Raw genomic sequence first — 18,074 nt, 5'->3', positions numbered from 1 at the left:
CTGTATATTAAAATTATGCAACACTATATGCATTATACTGTTAATTTCATTCTGATTTTCTGTTAGCATGTAGTATGTGATTAACAGAAGAGACATGAAGATAATCCAAATTCTTCAAGTTTTGTTTCAGAATGTTTGTCATGAACTTTTTGAATTGTAGAGAAATATGAATAAGTAAAAGAACTAAATAGGAAGCAGCCTTTTTTTTTTTTTTTTTTTTTTTTTTTACTAAAAAGAGTTGACCTTTATAGCACAGAATGCAAGGGATGAAATTATCATTGATATCACTACTTAAAATACAGAACTGTTTATTTAATACAAGCTAAATTGATAATGCTGTTGAAAATTTATGTTTTTTTGTAATGCATGATAAATTATAAAATACTTGATCTAAAAATATTAGAATAAAAACATTTAAGAAAAGATAATTGGAAATTTTGTCTAAGAAGAGGTCAAAATAGGGAACTAATTAGTTCTATTCCTGGCCATTTATGTATGAGAAACAGGAGGTTGGAAATGATAAACTTTCTAAGGCAAATTTATCAGATGTTTATTACAGACCAAGTGTGCTGCAAAAATACCCTACATTGAGAATGACATGTAAGAAAAAAAGCATGAATTTTTCACTGGCTTTAGTAAAACTGTTCTTCTTTTACATTTTAAATTGGATGGAAGATTACAAATATTAATTAAATTGACGTAGAAGTTGAATAAAATAAGAGACTATATTGTGTATGAAAGGACAAGAGTCACGGGAGCAGCCAGCACATGATAATTTAGAACAAAGCTTGTCAATAATGTTCAGGTGCCCTTCGAATAAAGGTTGTTAAGAATCAGCATTTCAGAGGCCAGTGGTATTTTGCGTGACACAGAAAGGTCATTCACTCTAATGAAAGTCAAACTCAAAATTAGCTGGTACCAGAGAATGAGCACTTATTGGGACTCCTTCTCCTCTTTGCTCTAAAATAAAGTGTCTGGGAGAAAGATCACGAACCTTTCTCAATCCAGGAATGCCATCCAGAAAATTCCCAGACAGTCTTGGAATCTTGGAGGCAGATTCCACCTACGGATGATGATGCAGAGCCAGGTGTCATTTTACCTCTGCTATCTCCTCAGTCATGATTAAATGTCATTAAGTGTCCTTGCTCTGAGCAGTCACAGTTGACTTACCTAGTCTGTACAATGAGCAAGTTTATGTGGGCCTCATAAACAGTCCTGCTCAGTATTATCTGTTCATTACATCTGTTTTCCTGTCCTCAACTATCACATTTTAATATTAGCAGCTCACTTTTGTTGTAGTTCTTATTATAACACTGCTCTTTAAGCCACTAACAATTGTTTTGTACGTGGAATTGGTAGGAAGATAACTTTTTCTTCAGCTCTTTTTTTTATTGTTGGTTGTTCAAAACATTACATAGTTCTTGATATATCATATTTCACATTTTGATTCAAGCGGGTTATGAACTCCCATTTTACCCCGTATACAGCTTGCAGAATCACATCAGTTACACTTCATTGCTTTACATATTGATATACTCATGTCTGTTGTATTCTGCTGCCTTTCCTATCCTCTACTATCCCCCCTCCCCTCCCCTCCCCTCCCCTCTTCTCTCTCTACCCCCACTACTATAATTCATTCCTCCCCCTTGTACTGTTTTTCCCTTTCCCCTCATTTCCTCTTGTATGTAATTTTGTATAACCCTGAGGGTCTCCTTCCATTTCCATGCAATTTCCCTTCTCTCTCCCTTTCCCTCCCACCTCTCATCCTTGTTTAATGTTGGTCTTCTTCTTGTGCTCTTCTTCCCTAGTCTGTTCTTAGTTACTCTCCTTATATCAAAGAAGACATTTGGCATTTGTTTTTTAGGGCTTGGCTAGCTTCGCTTAGCATAATCTGCTCTAATGCCATCCATTTCCCACCAAATTCTATGATTTTGTCATTTTTTAATGCAGAGTATTCTTCAGCTCTTTTTAAGGACTTGTTTTGCACCTTAAGAGTCTTTATTGTAATTCTAGATTTTAAAAAACTGCTCTTTAGATTACAGATTTAATTTCTGGTCTTTGTACAATAATCTCTCCTTTCAAATATTTTCTTTATTGAATATTTTTTTTTTTGGAAGAGCTTCTTTCTTTTTTACTGTTTTTGTGTCCAATTAACCTTAGTACTGATGGAAGAGAGAATATAACAGGAGTCCAGGAGCCCAAAGTGAACATACTCTTTTTAAGAAAAAAACAAAAAACAAAAAACAAAAAATTTTCAAAACCAGCAAACGTGTCCTGTTTTCTATTTGCATATTATGCATCACTTACTGATACCAGCCCTTTTTGTCTAACACTATGTTGTCTGATGCTTAAAATGGAAATGTTTCATAGTTGGTTTAAACATATTTAAAGATCATTCATAAATGCTTTTCTGAAAGAGTGAAAAAATACTTGAATTCAGAGAAAAAAATTTCACCTGTATTTTTTTCTTTTTCTCTCAACCACAGGTATTTAAAATAGACATTTAAAAGGTGAATGTAGAGTCATTTTTTTAAAAAATAAAACATGGGGTTTTATTTTCAGGTGATTAGTTTGTAGATATTTAAGAGACTGGTTATACAAAACTATGTTTTTCTGAAGGAAAAATTGGTGAAAAGTAAAGTTTCAGCAATACATTATTTTGAATTATTGTTTAGGAATGTTAGTCTGTGTTCTTCTGTATCTCAGAAGGTATGTTCTGGAGTCATGCCACTTAAATTCAAATTCTAGCAGTCTTTGAGCTCCATGTCTCCCTCCAAAACAGCAGTTAAAAGTTGTACCTACACAGGGGATATTGTGAAGAGTGAATGAGATAATTCATGTAAACCTGGCAGAACAGGGAGTATCACATAGTAAGCTTAATGCACTTACCTACTACTCGTGGAGCCAATTAAGAAACACTGGGAATATGAAGTTGATAATTAAGAGTAGGTCCTACTCTGAAATATCTACTTTTTCACAACACATGAAGTTGTATTGATGCAGACCCCTAACAAGAAAGCTATGGACAGCTGTCATTCACTTGCCTTTCTGGATTTGTTTAAACTCATTAAATTTCTTTCAACTCTAAGTGATGCTGAGAATGTCTCAGGTGGGGGCAAGAGAGTGGGCAAAGAGGTTGATGGAAAAGGAAGGAGATTAGTGTTGCCTGGGACATGTGGAAGCTGGTAGGATGGTGGGGCTTTCCTTAGCCAGAGTGTAGCATCAAACCTGAAGAGGCATCACAAGAAGTATGCCAGAGGAAAGTTCTCCAGGTATAAAATCATGTCAAGCTCTTGCTGAACAATATCAAAAGAGGAGGACAGTCTGTTGGCAATCAACATATCTAAAACCCTACTAAGTGCCAGGGAAGGACATGTTAAATGAGAACAGACTTCTCTCTTTGCCTTCTGTTTTGCTTTAAAACCCAGTTAAGTACCAGAAAAGGCGGGAGGAAATACAAAGACAAGGTCTTTACCCTTGAAGAGTTCACAGGCTGAGGGGAAGAGACCACACTTGAATAAATATCATATAGTGGAGGGACTTTTACTTATCAAGTGTTTTGGGGACATAACCAAGGGAGGCGTTGAATCTATGTAGAATTGGAAAGTTGCACAGAGGATGTAAGTAAAGCAACTTTTGATGAAAAGGGAAGCCCCCTACACAGAGAGCTGCCTCTGCAGGAACTCAGGTTTGAAGGAGCATGGCTGCTATGGCTGAAGAATTGGATGACAGTTGTTAATTACATGGTTTGGATATGATTAAGAAATCTCATCTCTGCTGTTTTAGGAATCAGAACTGGCTCTTTGGACAATATACCTCCTTCCATGAATGACTGCTTTTCTAGAAAAATTTTCATTACCACTGTTGTGAATATTTGTAATTTACTTTCTTTGGAGGTGAATTTAGCAAATCAAAATCAGGCTTTATTTTATCAAAAATGGATAATGGTGGGATTGGGAAGTACTTCTTTCTCAGAATCATGCCCAATAGAGGACAAATAAAAACTTTTGGGTTCCATTTTACCTCGTTATGTACTTTATTCCTAAAATCTAGTGTAAGTGGGAAGTAAGCCCATCCTTTCATCTGTGCTTTTACTCTTTTCCCTTTATTTGTCTTGGCATCCTTTTTTAAAATTAGTGTACATTTTATTAAATGCTGAGAATGTTTCTGTCAATGAACAACTTCTTAGTGATATGAGTTACGTAACCAAAGCTGTGTTCACATTCATCGCCTTGTGACACCTTAGAATTAGGAATTCTGAAGTCCACTTGGTCCAGCTTCTCACTTACTATAGGATTGCCCTTTATCATGTTCTCAACAGAAAAAAAAAAAAACATACACTCCTTGAGTATATCTAGGATAAGTAGTGGACAGTTTCTCAAGGTTGATCTCAGGGTAGATATTTCCATTTCTTAATATCTCTAATTCTTAGAAAGGACTCCTTACTATCTTTCTTAGGAATCACAATTACTGGTCTCATTTCTGCCCTCTAGAGACTAAATGTAATTCTGCTTCTACCTGAGGATCCTTTAACTACATCAAGAATGATATGCTTTTTCTGTCCCCATATGTATTTTGAAGACTTAAGAAATACCTCTGGTTTCTTCAGTGTGATGTTAGTTTCTGCACCTACTTATACTCTTGTAAATTAAGCAGATTGTGTGTATTTTATGTTAGATTTATATTTTTTAAATTTAGATTTAGAAAAAGAAATAGGCTATTATTTTGAATTTAATGTTAAAACCAACTCTTAAAGAATTGGGTATGGGGGTAGAATTCACCTACGCTGTTCATAGGTGTGTGTAGTCCAAAAGAATTGTCATATTACATCAGGATTTAAATTGAGTTAGAGTTGGAATCAAATTCTTTCCAAAACATCTAAAACACTCCAACATCAGTTAAACATTTAAAAGATATTTAAGCAATTTATGACATCACCATTCACTATAACTCTGAGCATTAAATTCAATGAAGGGTTGAGAGACTTTGGGCTGAGGTGTGAACTTTGTTGGCTTTCTTCTGATCTTTCCTAAAAGGACAAACCATACTTAACATTGTGTCACACTTTTATTTTATATATATATTTTTAATATTCTTTTTATTTGTCGATGGACCTTTATTTTATTCATTTATATGCCATGCTGAGAATCAAACCCAGTGCCTCACATATGCTAGGCAAGCACTCTACCACTGAGCCACAATCCCAGCCCATCACACTTTTATTTTTTACTTTTTAGCTAAATAGAGGTAACAAAATTGAAATCTCCATCTCCCCACATTGCCTTGACTGAAAACTTAGGTCATTCAGGACAGAGTATGAATTATTTTAAGACAACCATTTCCTGCACAATTTCTGTTGTATATGGAAGTTGCTTCACAGACTTGAGCCTGAGTCATGAAATCTTTCACCATTGTGTATATTCTGGTTGACTGATGTTGCAGGAGATTTGAGTTTAGAGTTTAGGCTCAGCAGTCATCATCTGAGTGAGCATAATGGAAAATTGCTTTAAAGAGTCATGTAACCAAAGGTGTAACCAACTTTTGATTTGCAATGCTTGAATTCTCTTGAATGTCACCACATTCTTACTTGAAATTCAGGATGAGGCATGACACTACCAAATCGCAGTCTCATTGTTGGGTATTCTGTATGTAACATAAGCTTTGTTTTTGTTTTCTCAAAAGGCGTTTAAACAGAAATCACCTTCAGCTGTTTCCTGAGTTGCTGTTTCTTGGGACCTCGAAGCTATACAGACTGTAAGTAGATGCACACTGTTAGTGTTGCTTTGGGTAGTACCTTGTGTTTTATTAGATGTGTTTTGGATCTGTTTCCTTGTGCTTTCCTGGAATCTGCTTTTAAATATATTGATGAATTGAAAGTTTGCCCTTTTTGTGCTTTTTTTTTTTTCTTTTTTGTGGTGCTGGGGTTTGAACCCAGGACCCTGTGCATGCAAGACAAACACTCTACCAACTGAGCTATATTCCCAGCTCTGCCTTTATTATGTTTTGAAGGAAATATATGTTTAGTTTTCCAGTGGTTCCAGTGGCTTGTTTGGTTCGCATTCAGTGGTTTATTTATGTGTGGTTGTAATAGTGGTATTCTTTTTTTGATCATTTTATGATGGTGAGATTTACCTATTTTTAATGGAAAAATTTGAATTAATTCTGAAGGGGAAATTACTACTCTGTTTCCTCTAAAAAGGAAGTTGACAGTGTTTTCTTGTAAAGTTGATCTCAGTTTTTTTTTTGTTATTGTTTCTGTAACCAAGGAGTAGTGTTTATTAGTCTGAAAATTTTATTATCAGCTATTGAAAGAAAGTTGTAAATTCACTTTTAAATGTTCCCTTTTGAAACCAAGTTCCAAACTCTGCAGAATCAATGACTGGAAAGTAAGGTATTTATGTCAAATGCATCATAGGTTGTTAAAGGGAAGTAGTTCTTTAAAAGATCATAATGTGAGTATTAGGTAGAATCAGTTTTTCATCCCTGGAATGCTTGCTCACTGACCTAATAATGTATAATAGTGAAAACACATTTTTGAAGGCTTTTAAAATTAGATTTTCAGCCATATGAATGATGTTATACAGGTGGCGGATAAGCTACAAAGTGTTGGAAAAATAAATAGCAGTGATTACTGATGCTCATATATGTTGTGAAAAAAAAAAAACTGCTGGGATCTATGGAGTAAATTGTTCAGAGTGGCCCCACCTGGATGGTGGGGAGTCCCATATGGTAGTGTTTGTACAGAAAATAAACATGTTGCTTTGTTGGAGCTTGACTTTTGTAGTCAAGGCTTTGTAACCTGTAAGTTCAATGTTGTTACTGATTTCAAAAATAGGAAGACAGCCTTCCCACACACATCCCCATTGAAGCCAGAATCTCAGCTTGGTCCCTGAATACCTTATTTCACTCTAGGGAAAATTTTCCTGCAGACACATCACAACTTCTCTCTAGTGTGACTTTCTTGACATTGTTTCTCCAAGGCTAGCCAAATTCACTGGCAGTATTTCTCTTCTTCTTTGTGTTCTCTGTTGCTTAATTGGTCCAGTTTAAGTCTACGTTAAGCAATCAAATGAAGAATCCTCTTTTTAACAAATATTCTCCAGGGGCCATCTTCCCAAGGAAATAGGATGTAGGGCTGCTATAAAAATTGTATGTATATATGTGAGTTGAAACTTATATTTAAATATTTGTGTTTGGTTTTTCTCACAAAGGCCAGAGTTGGCTTTCTTAGTGTTTCTCTTTCTGCATTAGGTAGTCTTGATGGACTTCAAAGCTAGCATACAAAGAGCACTGTTAAGCAATTCCTCTGGTAATAGAGTACCTTGAAAACCAAAACTCAGTAGTTTACAAAGTTGTTTTCCATGTACTGTACAAATGACTTTAAATGGAACAACTGTAATGTAAAATTAAAAGTATTAAGTTGAAAGGGGGAGAGTAGAGGAAGTACTCTCAGCCCAATCTCTGAGAAACAAGAGGGTTTGATGTTTATTCTAGAAGTAATTCTTGTGTCAATTTCCCTTTGAGTTTTCAGGTAGCACAATCTGCTTTAGAATTTCCCATCAGCAGACAATATTCTGTCTGACTTTCTGCCCTCTTTGACAATGTCACATAGTAGACCAGGAGATTTTCTCTTATGTTTGGTTTTGTTTTTATAACTTTCCAAAGCTTCTATATAAAAAAAAATGTTTTGGAATATTTGAGAAGTGAATTAAAAAACCAGAACCCTTAAAAAGATGACAGAGTTTCCTAATTCATTAAAGGCACATTAAAATATGAGAAAATGGAGAGCTGGGAAATACATTCAGAAATTTTCATGGGCTTGTTTGGCACAAAGAATGTTCTCTGGGGAGTAATGGAATCCAAGTTGTGTTTGTTAGGTGAGAGTAGCTACAGTAGGGACATGGATACGTTAATATCCCTGAAGTTATACCTTGATGTCTTAATGTTTAATATTAAACTTTAAGATAAAGTGGCCCTCTTTATCTGGTATTTGACAGCTGACATGGACACTGGCTGCATATAGAAATATAGAGGCTTAGTTTTTATCTGCATTCTCTAGCAAGGAATTTTCTTTTAGAATTGAGGAATGGTTACCTCACCTGAATTAGACTTAGATAAATTGCTAACAATTATATTTTTCTCTTGAGAGGCAAACTGATCAGCTACATGTGACCACTTTTTAAAAATGACTGTGATTGCTCATTTAGGAGCCTTTAATAAACAAACAAAAAGTTTTGAAATAAACGACAAAAAGTTTGCAAAGCTGACTATACTACAAAGAGCAGGGATGCAGGTTCAAATTTTCTTCCTCTGATACAGGTGCCTAATAGCTCTCTTGAAACAAGTGTTCTGGTAGGTGGCAAAATGTGCTCAAAACTACTTGTGAAAGTATCCTTTAAAATGTTAACTTAAAAAGTAATATTTCTTGCACAAGAAAGATAAGTGATAGAAGAAAGTATCTAGGATTTTTGAAAAATAACATGGGTATTAGGACAAAGAAAGCCCTTGATTGGTTGTTGCATGTATATATAAGAGATCCATAGGTTCCTGACTGTATAAAGACATGCACATCCAGAACTTAGAAAAGAAACAAATTTATAATGTGTTTTCTCTTTATAAATTAATATAGATGCTATATACTATCTCAATTTACTTATTTTCTTACTTATTTGTACCTTTTATCTTAATGCATTTTTTCCTAATCTACTACCAACAAAAAGATTACCAATCTAATGTATAGTTAATTTTAAATATGTAATTTTAAATATATGTAGTTAAAATTTTAGCATTGCTTATGTGAAAGCTATCCTGGTATATGGAACAATACATAGATTTTCTTTGTGCTCTTGTAATGAATAATCACCATTTGACTCTTGGCTGAAAATGAGATGCCAGGAGAAGAAGCACACATGTTTTTTTTGCAGCCTCTGAATGTAGTATAAAAGAAAAAGAGGGTACACTGTATATGAATTATGATTCGACATGGTTGATTGCTGCTAGCGGCCAAATATGCTTTCCCTTTGCTGTCTGCTCCAATTTCTCTTTGGACGGGTTGAGAGAGCACTACATGTTCAGGTCAAGATGTTTGCTCAGAAATAGTAGTACAGTTGCAGCTGTGTTTGTTGGAGCTGGAGACTAGTTTAAATAGCATTACCATTTATCCAGTCCATTAACAGAACTCTGTAAAATAATACCAACTCTGCGTAAACTACAGGACAGTGCAATAAAATTACAAGCACTTGTTGACAGATGGAAAGTGTAAGTACAGGGAAAGTAAAGGGTGATAGGTTGAAGGTTAAAAGAGTGAATGCATAGTCCTACTCTTTGCTCTTCCTCTGAAGCTGCTATTGCATTTTTATGATCAACCAAAGAGTGGAGAAAATTATTTTCAGAACAATCTGGAGCTAGTTAACTAAAAAAGAGATTGCAGTGATTTTTTAAATGGTTGCCTATGATTGGTTGAAATCTATGGGTAATATATACAAATATTCCAGATATGTATAACCTTAAAGATGGCTTTATGAAGGAGGATTCACAATTTCTGATATGAGTTTGCAGCTACTAATTCAGACTTTATTTCACTGATAAATACTGTGGTTAGGTATTTGGTTATAAATATTTGTTTTGTGGTTTTCTGTTTATTTCTTTGAGTATTATTATATTGCCCAGATTTCCAATGTAAGCCTGACAATTTCAAGAACTTTGCCAAAATTCATTTTTTTCACTTGCATATACCAAACTAAAACAAACAAAAACAACAACCTGTGTCCCAATGGCATACTTTATTTTCTTCTTTGAATAAAATTTCTTGTTTCTTCTTCAGAAGTGTCATTTATTATTCCCCAGTAAGCTTCAGAAACAGTAAATTATCTACATTATAAATAGTATTGCTAAATCAAAGAGACTCTTATGGTCTAGTGAATATTTACCTTAGAAGGGATTTCAAACACTTAAACTGATGGGTCATGTCACAATGCCTTTGCTCATTTGCTGTCATACAGGATCTCAGAGTGTCAAATTGTTTCTAATAACAGTAGTGATTGGGATTTTTGAAGAGAAAACTTTATTTTTCTTGTTTTATTAAGGTAAATTTGCTCCACATTAAAATACACAATCTGTCTTCACTCTTCATTTTCCTTTTTCCTACTTCCATAAAAGAAGGCTTAGGGTTTTTGTTTTGTTTTGTTTTTTGTTTTTCCATATAGTGTTAAGAGTAACACTTGGTCATTGTAAAAAAGATTCAGGTTTAGGTTTAGTTCAGAAAAATAGAAAAGAAGAGGTTAGTAGCCATTCATTATCTCACCACCCAGATGAAACCACTATTATACTTGTTAATTATGGCTACCTTAATTTTATTTTGATGATTATGAATATAAATGCTGGTTATACATGAAGGATGAAAACATTGTTTTTTGTATCCCCAGGGTCTAGTATAAGACTTGACCTTTAGAAACTCGGAGTAAGTTTTTGATGTATTGAATTAAATCTCCGTTGGACTCAGGGTTTGCAACTTGAATGAGCAAATAGTAACTCTGGGAAGGCATTATGAATAATGGAAGGCCAAATTAAATTTAAAGGATAAGTTGGCTAATTAAATGTTTAGTTCCCTTAGGTTTTCTAAACATTGGAGGATTTCCATAGACACAGCATAATCAAGATGATCCATTTTTCACCTAAGCAAAATATACCTTAATCTAATATAGTGCTATACTTTTATACTACTGAACCCTCAGCTTTTGGATGTTAAGTTAACCTCATAGGATTCTTGTAGTCAAGTATAAAAGCAGAATAGGATGGTGGAGCCTGTGTAAAAATTCTCTTGAATTAATTTCTGCCAGCTTGGATTAAAGTGTGAGCTACTAGAGGTGTCAAGTGCCATAGTTTCCTACCTCATTTTACTCTTGGCCTGTGTGGCCCCTGCCACAATAAATCTGACGGTGGTTGTGCAGGAATTGCAGGTTACAGTTGCTACGGTTACCGTTGTGCAGCCAGATCTGCACCATTACTCATCTAGTGAGCTGCCATCATAGCTACCGCTGGTTTGTGTTGCTGAGGCTGCCCAAGAGCCTAATGCGCTGTGGATGAAAGTTCTTCACAGGAAAGGGGGGCATGTCTGTGTTATGATTTAGTGTAAGGAAACACTGTGTGCATTGTACTGATACTTCTATAAAGGGAAGAGATTGACTCCTTATCTTTGAAACCCAAGAACCCATAATCTCTTAAACTTGCAGTGTTAACTTTCAGTGTTAAAATACCAAGTCTTTATTACTTTTTAGGTAACTTATTATATATTGGGCACAAGAGATTCTGTTTTTGCCATATATGGTAAAATAGAGAATAAAATCTTAATTCAAGATTTCCTTTACATAATCCTAAATTTGAATTTATGTAGCTAGACAAAATACTCTATATTCAGATAAATGAATACACTGCAGAATAGCTTGTTATGGGAAACAGTTTGTGAACCATTCAATAGGACCCACTTTTGACTTTATTTATGTATTTTTAAATCAACATGTAATTCAATGATGGAGAGGTTACAAATCCAAAAAGGATTAAGATTATATTTGAGATTTGGTGGGCCTGGAATTGATAGTTTTTACTTCAAAGAGATTACTAGTGGAAAGCTCCATTACTGTAAAAAGCCTCAAATTAGCAGGTTTCTGCTGTTACCAATCCTCAAAGTGGATTCTCTTGGAGTGTGAAATCTACAGCAAAGTTCATAGCAGGAAAATCACATGCGGGAAGGTCTTTCCCTCTCATTGATGCTTATTCAAATGGTTGCTTTCCCAAATGTAAATGTTGTATCCCCACCAACAAATACTTGGGGTATGCAACTGTGATAGAGGCTAGGAAGAGAACCTGGCAGAGTGTACAGCCCCACGTGGTATGTGGGATTTGTGGTCCTGGGCTTGTGCTAACGTCTGACTTGTAATATGGAAATTAAAGCCTAGAGAGTTCATAGAGTGTGATGGTGTTTTCTGAAATACAAATTTAAATATGTGGATTTCACATCTAAAGCAAATCGTATATAATACCTCTTCAGATAATATTTCAAAATCTGACTGTAAATCACAAAATTGCTGTGATGATCCCAGGGCTGTAATTTAGGGACTGAAGTATACAATAAATGTTATTTTTTGTCTAAGTGTTGATAAAGTCTTATGTAAGTGATATTAACGTATGTACATGTTTACATTGTGTTTTAAAACTTGAAATCAGTAAGGGAGGTTGTGCAAAATAGTGTTTAAATGGATATTTATGTTTCTGTTATCTTTGGAAGTCACTTTAGCATCCCTAGAGTATAGCTCTGTAAAATGGGAATTGATCATACTATTTACTTTAGGGAGAAAATCAAAATCGTAATTTAGATTCTGTAATCAAAAGAACACCATCAGCCTTCAAATATGATAGAAATTATACTTGTATTACTATCATCCTCCAATTGCAAATAAGATGAAAATAAGAGTCACTTAGATGTCCTTGTGATTTGCCCTGTCAACACATTTCCTGATTCTACTGGATCAACCTCTCACATTTATCCTCAGTGTAATAACACATAAATATGCATAACTACATCAATTTTTCTACCACTACAAATCGACATAAAATGTGCACTTGTACCATTTTACCCTTCTTTGCTTGACCATAGAAGGTAAATTATAGCCAGGATATTGTTAATGGGATCCTTTCACTCTCTCCCAGTTGATGACTAATGTAGTTTTAAAATTCATATATAAAATGAATTAGGGATAGAAACAAATTAACTGTAACTGAGGAACTATTTGTTAATCCACCTATTTAAATTGCTGTTTTAATGATCTGTTTTCCCAAATGACAAAATGTAGAAAAAATATGAATTATAAAATGCTGAATAAACTCTTTCAACTCTACCAGCAAACTAGTCTCAGAGTTGTTCAGAAGATTTACATAAGTTGCTTAAAGCTTCATTTTTTTTTAGCAGTGAAAATTTGTTTTTAAAAACATAAGATCTTTAATCCACTTTTTTTTCTTGTAGCATATAAATATTATCTGAAGAATGAAGCAGTTGGTCTTTATACAAACTGCATATGTGATTTTAAGTATGTTTTTATAGTAGCAAATATATCAAAATGTTGCAGTTGTTTTAGGACTTGGAATTTAAAAACTGTTTCATAGCAAAATGGGTTTCATCCAGAAGTTTGTTTTGTTTTGCCTTTGTCATAATTCCAGCGCTTCTCATGAGAACACACACATTGCAGCTAAGAGAATGTGGTGTGTGTCCTTGTTACCTGTCACCCATAACCAAGTGAATTGCCATCACTGGATTCTTTATAGAGGGTTATCCTTAAAATATTTTGAAAAAATATTGTGATGTAAGAAACCCTTGGACAGAAGTTAAAAAAATAAAATGAATTCTAGAAAAGGAAGCCACAAAACATAAAAAGACCTGTTTGTGACATGGCCCATGGTCTAGGGCACACACTGTAGTACGAAACATTATTAGGAGAACATCTGCGCCTCTTGAAATGACCCCAAATGAATGTTTGCTGCTGAGTATGGCAACTTGATTTAAGTGTTCAGGAAAAAAAAAAAATCTTAAAGAAAGGAGAAATAAATAAGCTTGGAAAGAGAATGGGAAAAGATAGCTCTGCCCCATCATGATAGGTTTCTTCTACCAGTGAAAGATTAAAGCTCAAAGTATGTGAATAGCTGAGAACAGCAAAGAGAAAGGTTGATTGCTTCCCCTCCAACAGTTCCAATTGATTGAAAAAAGCCTAATTTAAAGTTTTGTTTGTTCTATGTCTTAAACCATCAGAATTCTCCTTTAGGACAGGAGGAATGCTCCGGAGGAAAAAGAATCCAAGGATAAAAGTCATTGCAAGCCAACAATTGTTCCTAATCCTCACAAAATGCTGGAGAAATTAAATTTATTCTTTATTGCTCCAAGTGTTACCTAGGTCACTGGGCGATGGGAAAATTGGACTGGAAGTCGGGCAGGCGCAAGCTTTGTTCTGTGTCTAGATGGTTAACCTTAGACACCACAAGGCATCTTAGAGGGCGGTGGGAACTGGGTTCAGAGCATTAACACCAGGACTTTTATTACCCCGGATTTATAATGGGCTGTGCTGTCAGGAGATGAAAATGTTGTGTTTACATTTCAGTGTTAAATGATCATTTAATTAACACCTAAGGAAAAAAAAAACTTGTGAAATTCTTAGCAGCTTTTATTGTTGGTTTCCTGGGAGGTTTTAATATCCAAGTTTCATTGAGAATTCTTTTTGTAAGTAGAGACACAAAAGGCATTATAAACTTTTTAAGGAAGACAAACAGTTTAACCTTGACCCGTTTTTCCCCTAAAATATTAATTTAAATTACATTTTAAATCTGGTATGCTTATTTAAAAGTTTTTTTAGACAAACATTAAAAATACATCTTAATTGAACACTTTAAGTAAACACTTAATATATACATATTATTTTATTTATATTCTAAAGTGTTTACTGTAAAACATTTGCAATCACTAATTAGTTTTTCTTAAGGAGTTTAATATACTTAGAATATAAACATTTTATATCTTTTAAACCAACACTGTGCTTACATTGTTTTAAGAATCTGACTCAAAATAGATATTCAATGTCCAGAAAAGTCTTTGGGAAAAATATACATTATTATTATGTTATTGTTATAATTAATTTGCAGATAACTACTCATTATGAATTCATATAGAGATAATAGGGGTGAATATTGTCATTAATTTGAAAATTCAAATTATCTTCATTCATTTCCTAAAGACTACATGTTATCAGTATCTTAATTTACTCTTGATCTTTTATGAGACAGATAACCAAAAGGGAATGGTCATGAAGCAATGAGGTAGCATTTGGAAAACATAAAATGTACCATCAGGAGCAGCTGCATACTTAGTAGCATTTTTTAAAATAGATATTTTAAAAGCTGTTACAATTTATGTTTTTCCTCTCATTTGATCTAGATATGAGACTTCATTTTCAACATGAAACTTTAAAAAAAATAATTATCAAGTTACTGATTGCTAAGATAAAGTATCTCTTCATTTTCCCAGAAATAAACATAATGTTTTTTAAGTACATTGTTTTGATTCTTATCAAAACAACAAAAACAGCAAAATTTACCCTTTTCTCAAAAGTTGAAATTTAAATGCCTCAGGATAAAAACCACTTTCTGTACTATTCGTGGTAAGAGTGCAAGGAGGATTTTGTGTTATTAAAATCTCTTAATGGAAAGCCTTGCTTTGAACTGAGAATTATATTCTCATTTGTGAACACTGCTGGGTGGTAGGTATGCATTTTGTATGATGTTGTAGGCTCTCCTTATTTCTATCAGGTTTCAGCTTTTTCTGGAAAGCTCTCCTCATATTCTTAACCTACATTGATTTTTTGATTTTTTCTTTACCCCAGTGTTACTTTTCTGTTCGGCCTTAGAGAAAAAGCTCACAAGCAGGAGCATTGCTTTACATTTTATCTTCTTTACATAGTGGTCCATCTTTTGGCTGAAAAGTCATAAGACATTAAGTGTCCAGAAGCCTTAAAGTAGAAGACTAACAAAACCTGAGAATTTAAATGTACTGAATAGCCAATAACAAAAAAGTTTATTATACCACCTGTTATTCCAGGCCAACCAGGTGGGGGTGTGTATTTGCACGTGTTTTTTTTTTTTTTTTTTTGGATGTGTGTGTGTGTATGTGTGTGTGTGTGTGTGTGTGTGTGTGTGTGAGAGAGAGAGAGAGAGAGAGAGAGAGAGAGAGAGAGAGGGAGAGAGAAAACATGTACGTGTGTGTGTAGTGGCTTGGGGGAAATTGTAAGGGTAGCATATTGAGAGCTTAAAGAATAAGTATTTAGGGAAGTTATAAGAACTTTATAAGAATTTTCATTTAACACAGATGTTAAATGAAATGTTGCTTTTAATTAAGAAGGTCAGTGCTAGGCATTTATACAGAAAAACCAAGGTTAAAATTTCATCAGTTAGTTACTGTGAACTTCTATTTAGAAACTATAAAGATTCTAGTTTGCATTTTAGATGAAATCTTTAGTTAGATGAAATCTTTAGTTCGCCTCTTAAAAATAGTAGTAGATGTTCTGAATACTATTATGCTGTAACAAATAGATTTGAAAGTTATTGCATTAGAATAATGCATTGTAGATGTTCAGAGTTTGGGCAAAAAGATATTTATAAATACTCTATGTTTTACCCAGCAATGATTATCTAAAATTAACTTCCCTTTTGTATTGATTCTACAGCCAGGTTTTGAAGACCTACCATAATCTGGTCCTATGTCTCTTCTTCAAATTTGTCATTGCTGTCAGAGCATACAAGCTATGTCTTAGGCAAACATATTTTCTTTTTGCTGCACATTTCTGGATTCTTTCCTTCCCTGCTGTTACAGAGGCACAGTTGACCTTCCTCATATAATTCCCACCTCTATTAAAGCCTCCTCAACTACTTCAATCACTCCACATGGTCATTCATTGGATTGTACTGGTTATGAATACAGACCATTGGCTTACACCTTCTGGGTTGAAATCACTAAAGGTGCAACCTGGGGAATGTCACTCAGTTACCTGACCCATGTCTCACTTATGCCTTGTGTAAAACAAGGCACGAATGGAATGTAACTTATGGAAGTGATGTGTGGAGTAAATTGTTTACTGAAAGGGTGTGGTGTATATATGTATGGTGCTCAGCTACGGTAAGTGCCATGTGCTTTAATTTTTGCATCATTAAATCTATTATTATGGTTTTCTGTCTCCTTAGTACATGCTGTCACATGTTATTATCTAATCATACCACGTGTGTTAACTTTGCAAAGAATCTTGTCTAACATTTCTCTATTTCACATACAGCATCAAACCTGGTGCAGATTGATTAATAAACACTTTTCAAATGAGATTAAATCGTTGACAGAAATTAAGCCCAAGAAGGACTCTAATAATAGATTAAATTTGGGATGAAATAAGTTATGAAAAGAACACTGGATCCAAAGTCAAAAGACTGGTTTCTAGCTCTGTTGGTCACTAGATTTCAAAGTTATTTGAAAGCTTTCTGAGTGTATTAATTGGTCAGCTAGGAAAAGGACCATGTTCACATGTGATACTGTCATATTATCAGAATTTGATAGTAAGGCTTTCAAATATTTAGGAATATTCAAACTTGGAGAAGGGAGGAGATCAAAATATAATCCAAGATTTGTTCTAGTTATTTTTAAAAAATTTATGGGCAACTTTTCACAAGACTTGAAATAATTACAATAGTGGAATTATTCATGGTATTAAGCCAGGAATCAGATAGTTAGGTTTCGGATGAGTGATTTGGAGTTTTTCTCTCTCCTGTTAGCAATTAGAAAAAATAAAGGCAGATTCTTTGCTAATATGTGTAGCCTTCTTACATTTTGCATGACTTTGCTATTAAATGTGAATTTTTTGAAGGCTTTGGTTTGAAAAAGGAAAAATTAATTAAAGGAGATTTGATGGTTATGCATTAGTGAGTGCTTATCTTGCTACTTGACAGTCCTTCAATATGAGGTAAATGGTGTACCACTGAAGCAGTTTCAACAATCACTCGCTACTCAAACATCCCTAATGGTTGCGCGAAGAAATGAGTTAAAAATCAAACAAGGCAAATGGAGAGAATGATGGAGGTGGATGATGAAGATTTATATATTCCTGTTTGTGTTGTCATCTTTTCAGCAACAGGCTTGAAATCAGGGACCATCATTGTCTGTAATTATCCCTAGGAATGTATTGTGCACCCTGGACGATTAATTTTCCTGACCTTTTGAGGAGAACAGAATGTATGGAACCTGAATACCCCAAAGGCAAATGGAATCTGGAGTCGGTTTCTTAAGAGGAGCATGCACTCTGAGTTGGTGCAGTTTTCTTTTGCTTCCTTTAATGGGAACGAATTCCACACCTAATGAATAGTTTCTAGGAAAGTTGTTAATCAGGTGCTCCAAGTGACCACCTCAGATTCTTCTTTCATTACACAGGAACGTGAGAGAATGAGTAAAGCAACACAGTTACGTTTGATAAAAGGAAATACGTTTTTCCTTTTCCCAC

The 18,074-nt window shown here is 34.3% G+C and overlaps 1 protein-coding gene across 4 annotated transcripts in view; it reads left to right on the top strand.

The window, feature by feature from the left end:
- Slit2 (slit guidance ligand 2) overlaps positions 1 to 18,074 on the top strand; it is a 332,041-nt gene that overhangs the window by 10,328 nt on the left and 303,639 nt on the right. For all 4 annotated transcript variants that reach the window (XM_026402876.2, XM_026402858.2, XM_026402870.2 and 1 more), the window contains exon 4: positions 5,683 to 5,754. In XM_026402876.2, coding sequence (XP_026258661.1) covers positions 5,683 to 5,754 — 72 coding nt within the window. The remainder of the gene's footprint in view (positions 1 to 5,682; positions 5,755 to 18,074) is intronic.

The sequence above is a fragment of the Urocitellus parryii genome, chromosome 10, assembly GCF_045843805.1.
Source record: "Urocitellus parryii isolate mUroPar1 chromosome 10, mUroPar1.hap1, whole genome shotgun sequence".
Lineage (NCBI taxonomy): Eukaryota > Metazoa > Chordata > Mammalia > Rodentia > Sciuridae > Urocitellus > Urocitellus parryii.
This window is presented reverse-complemented; position numbering and strand designations above follow the sequence as displayed.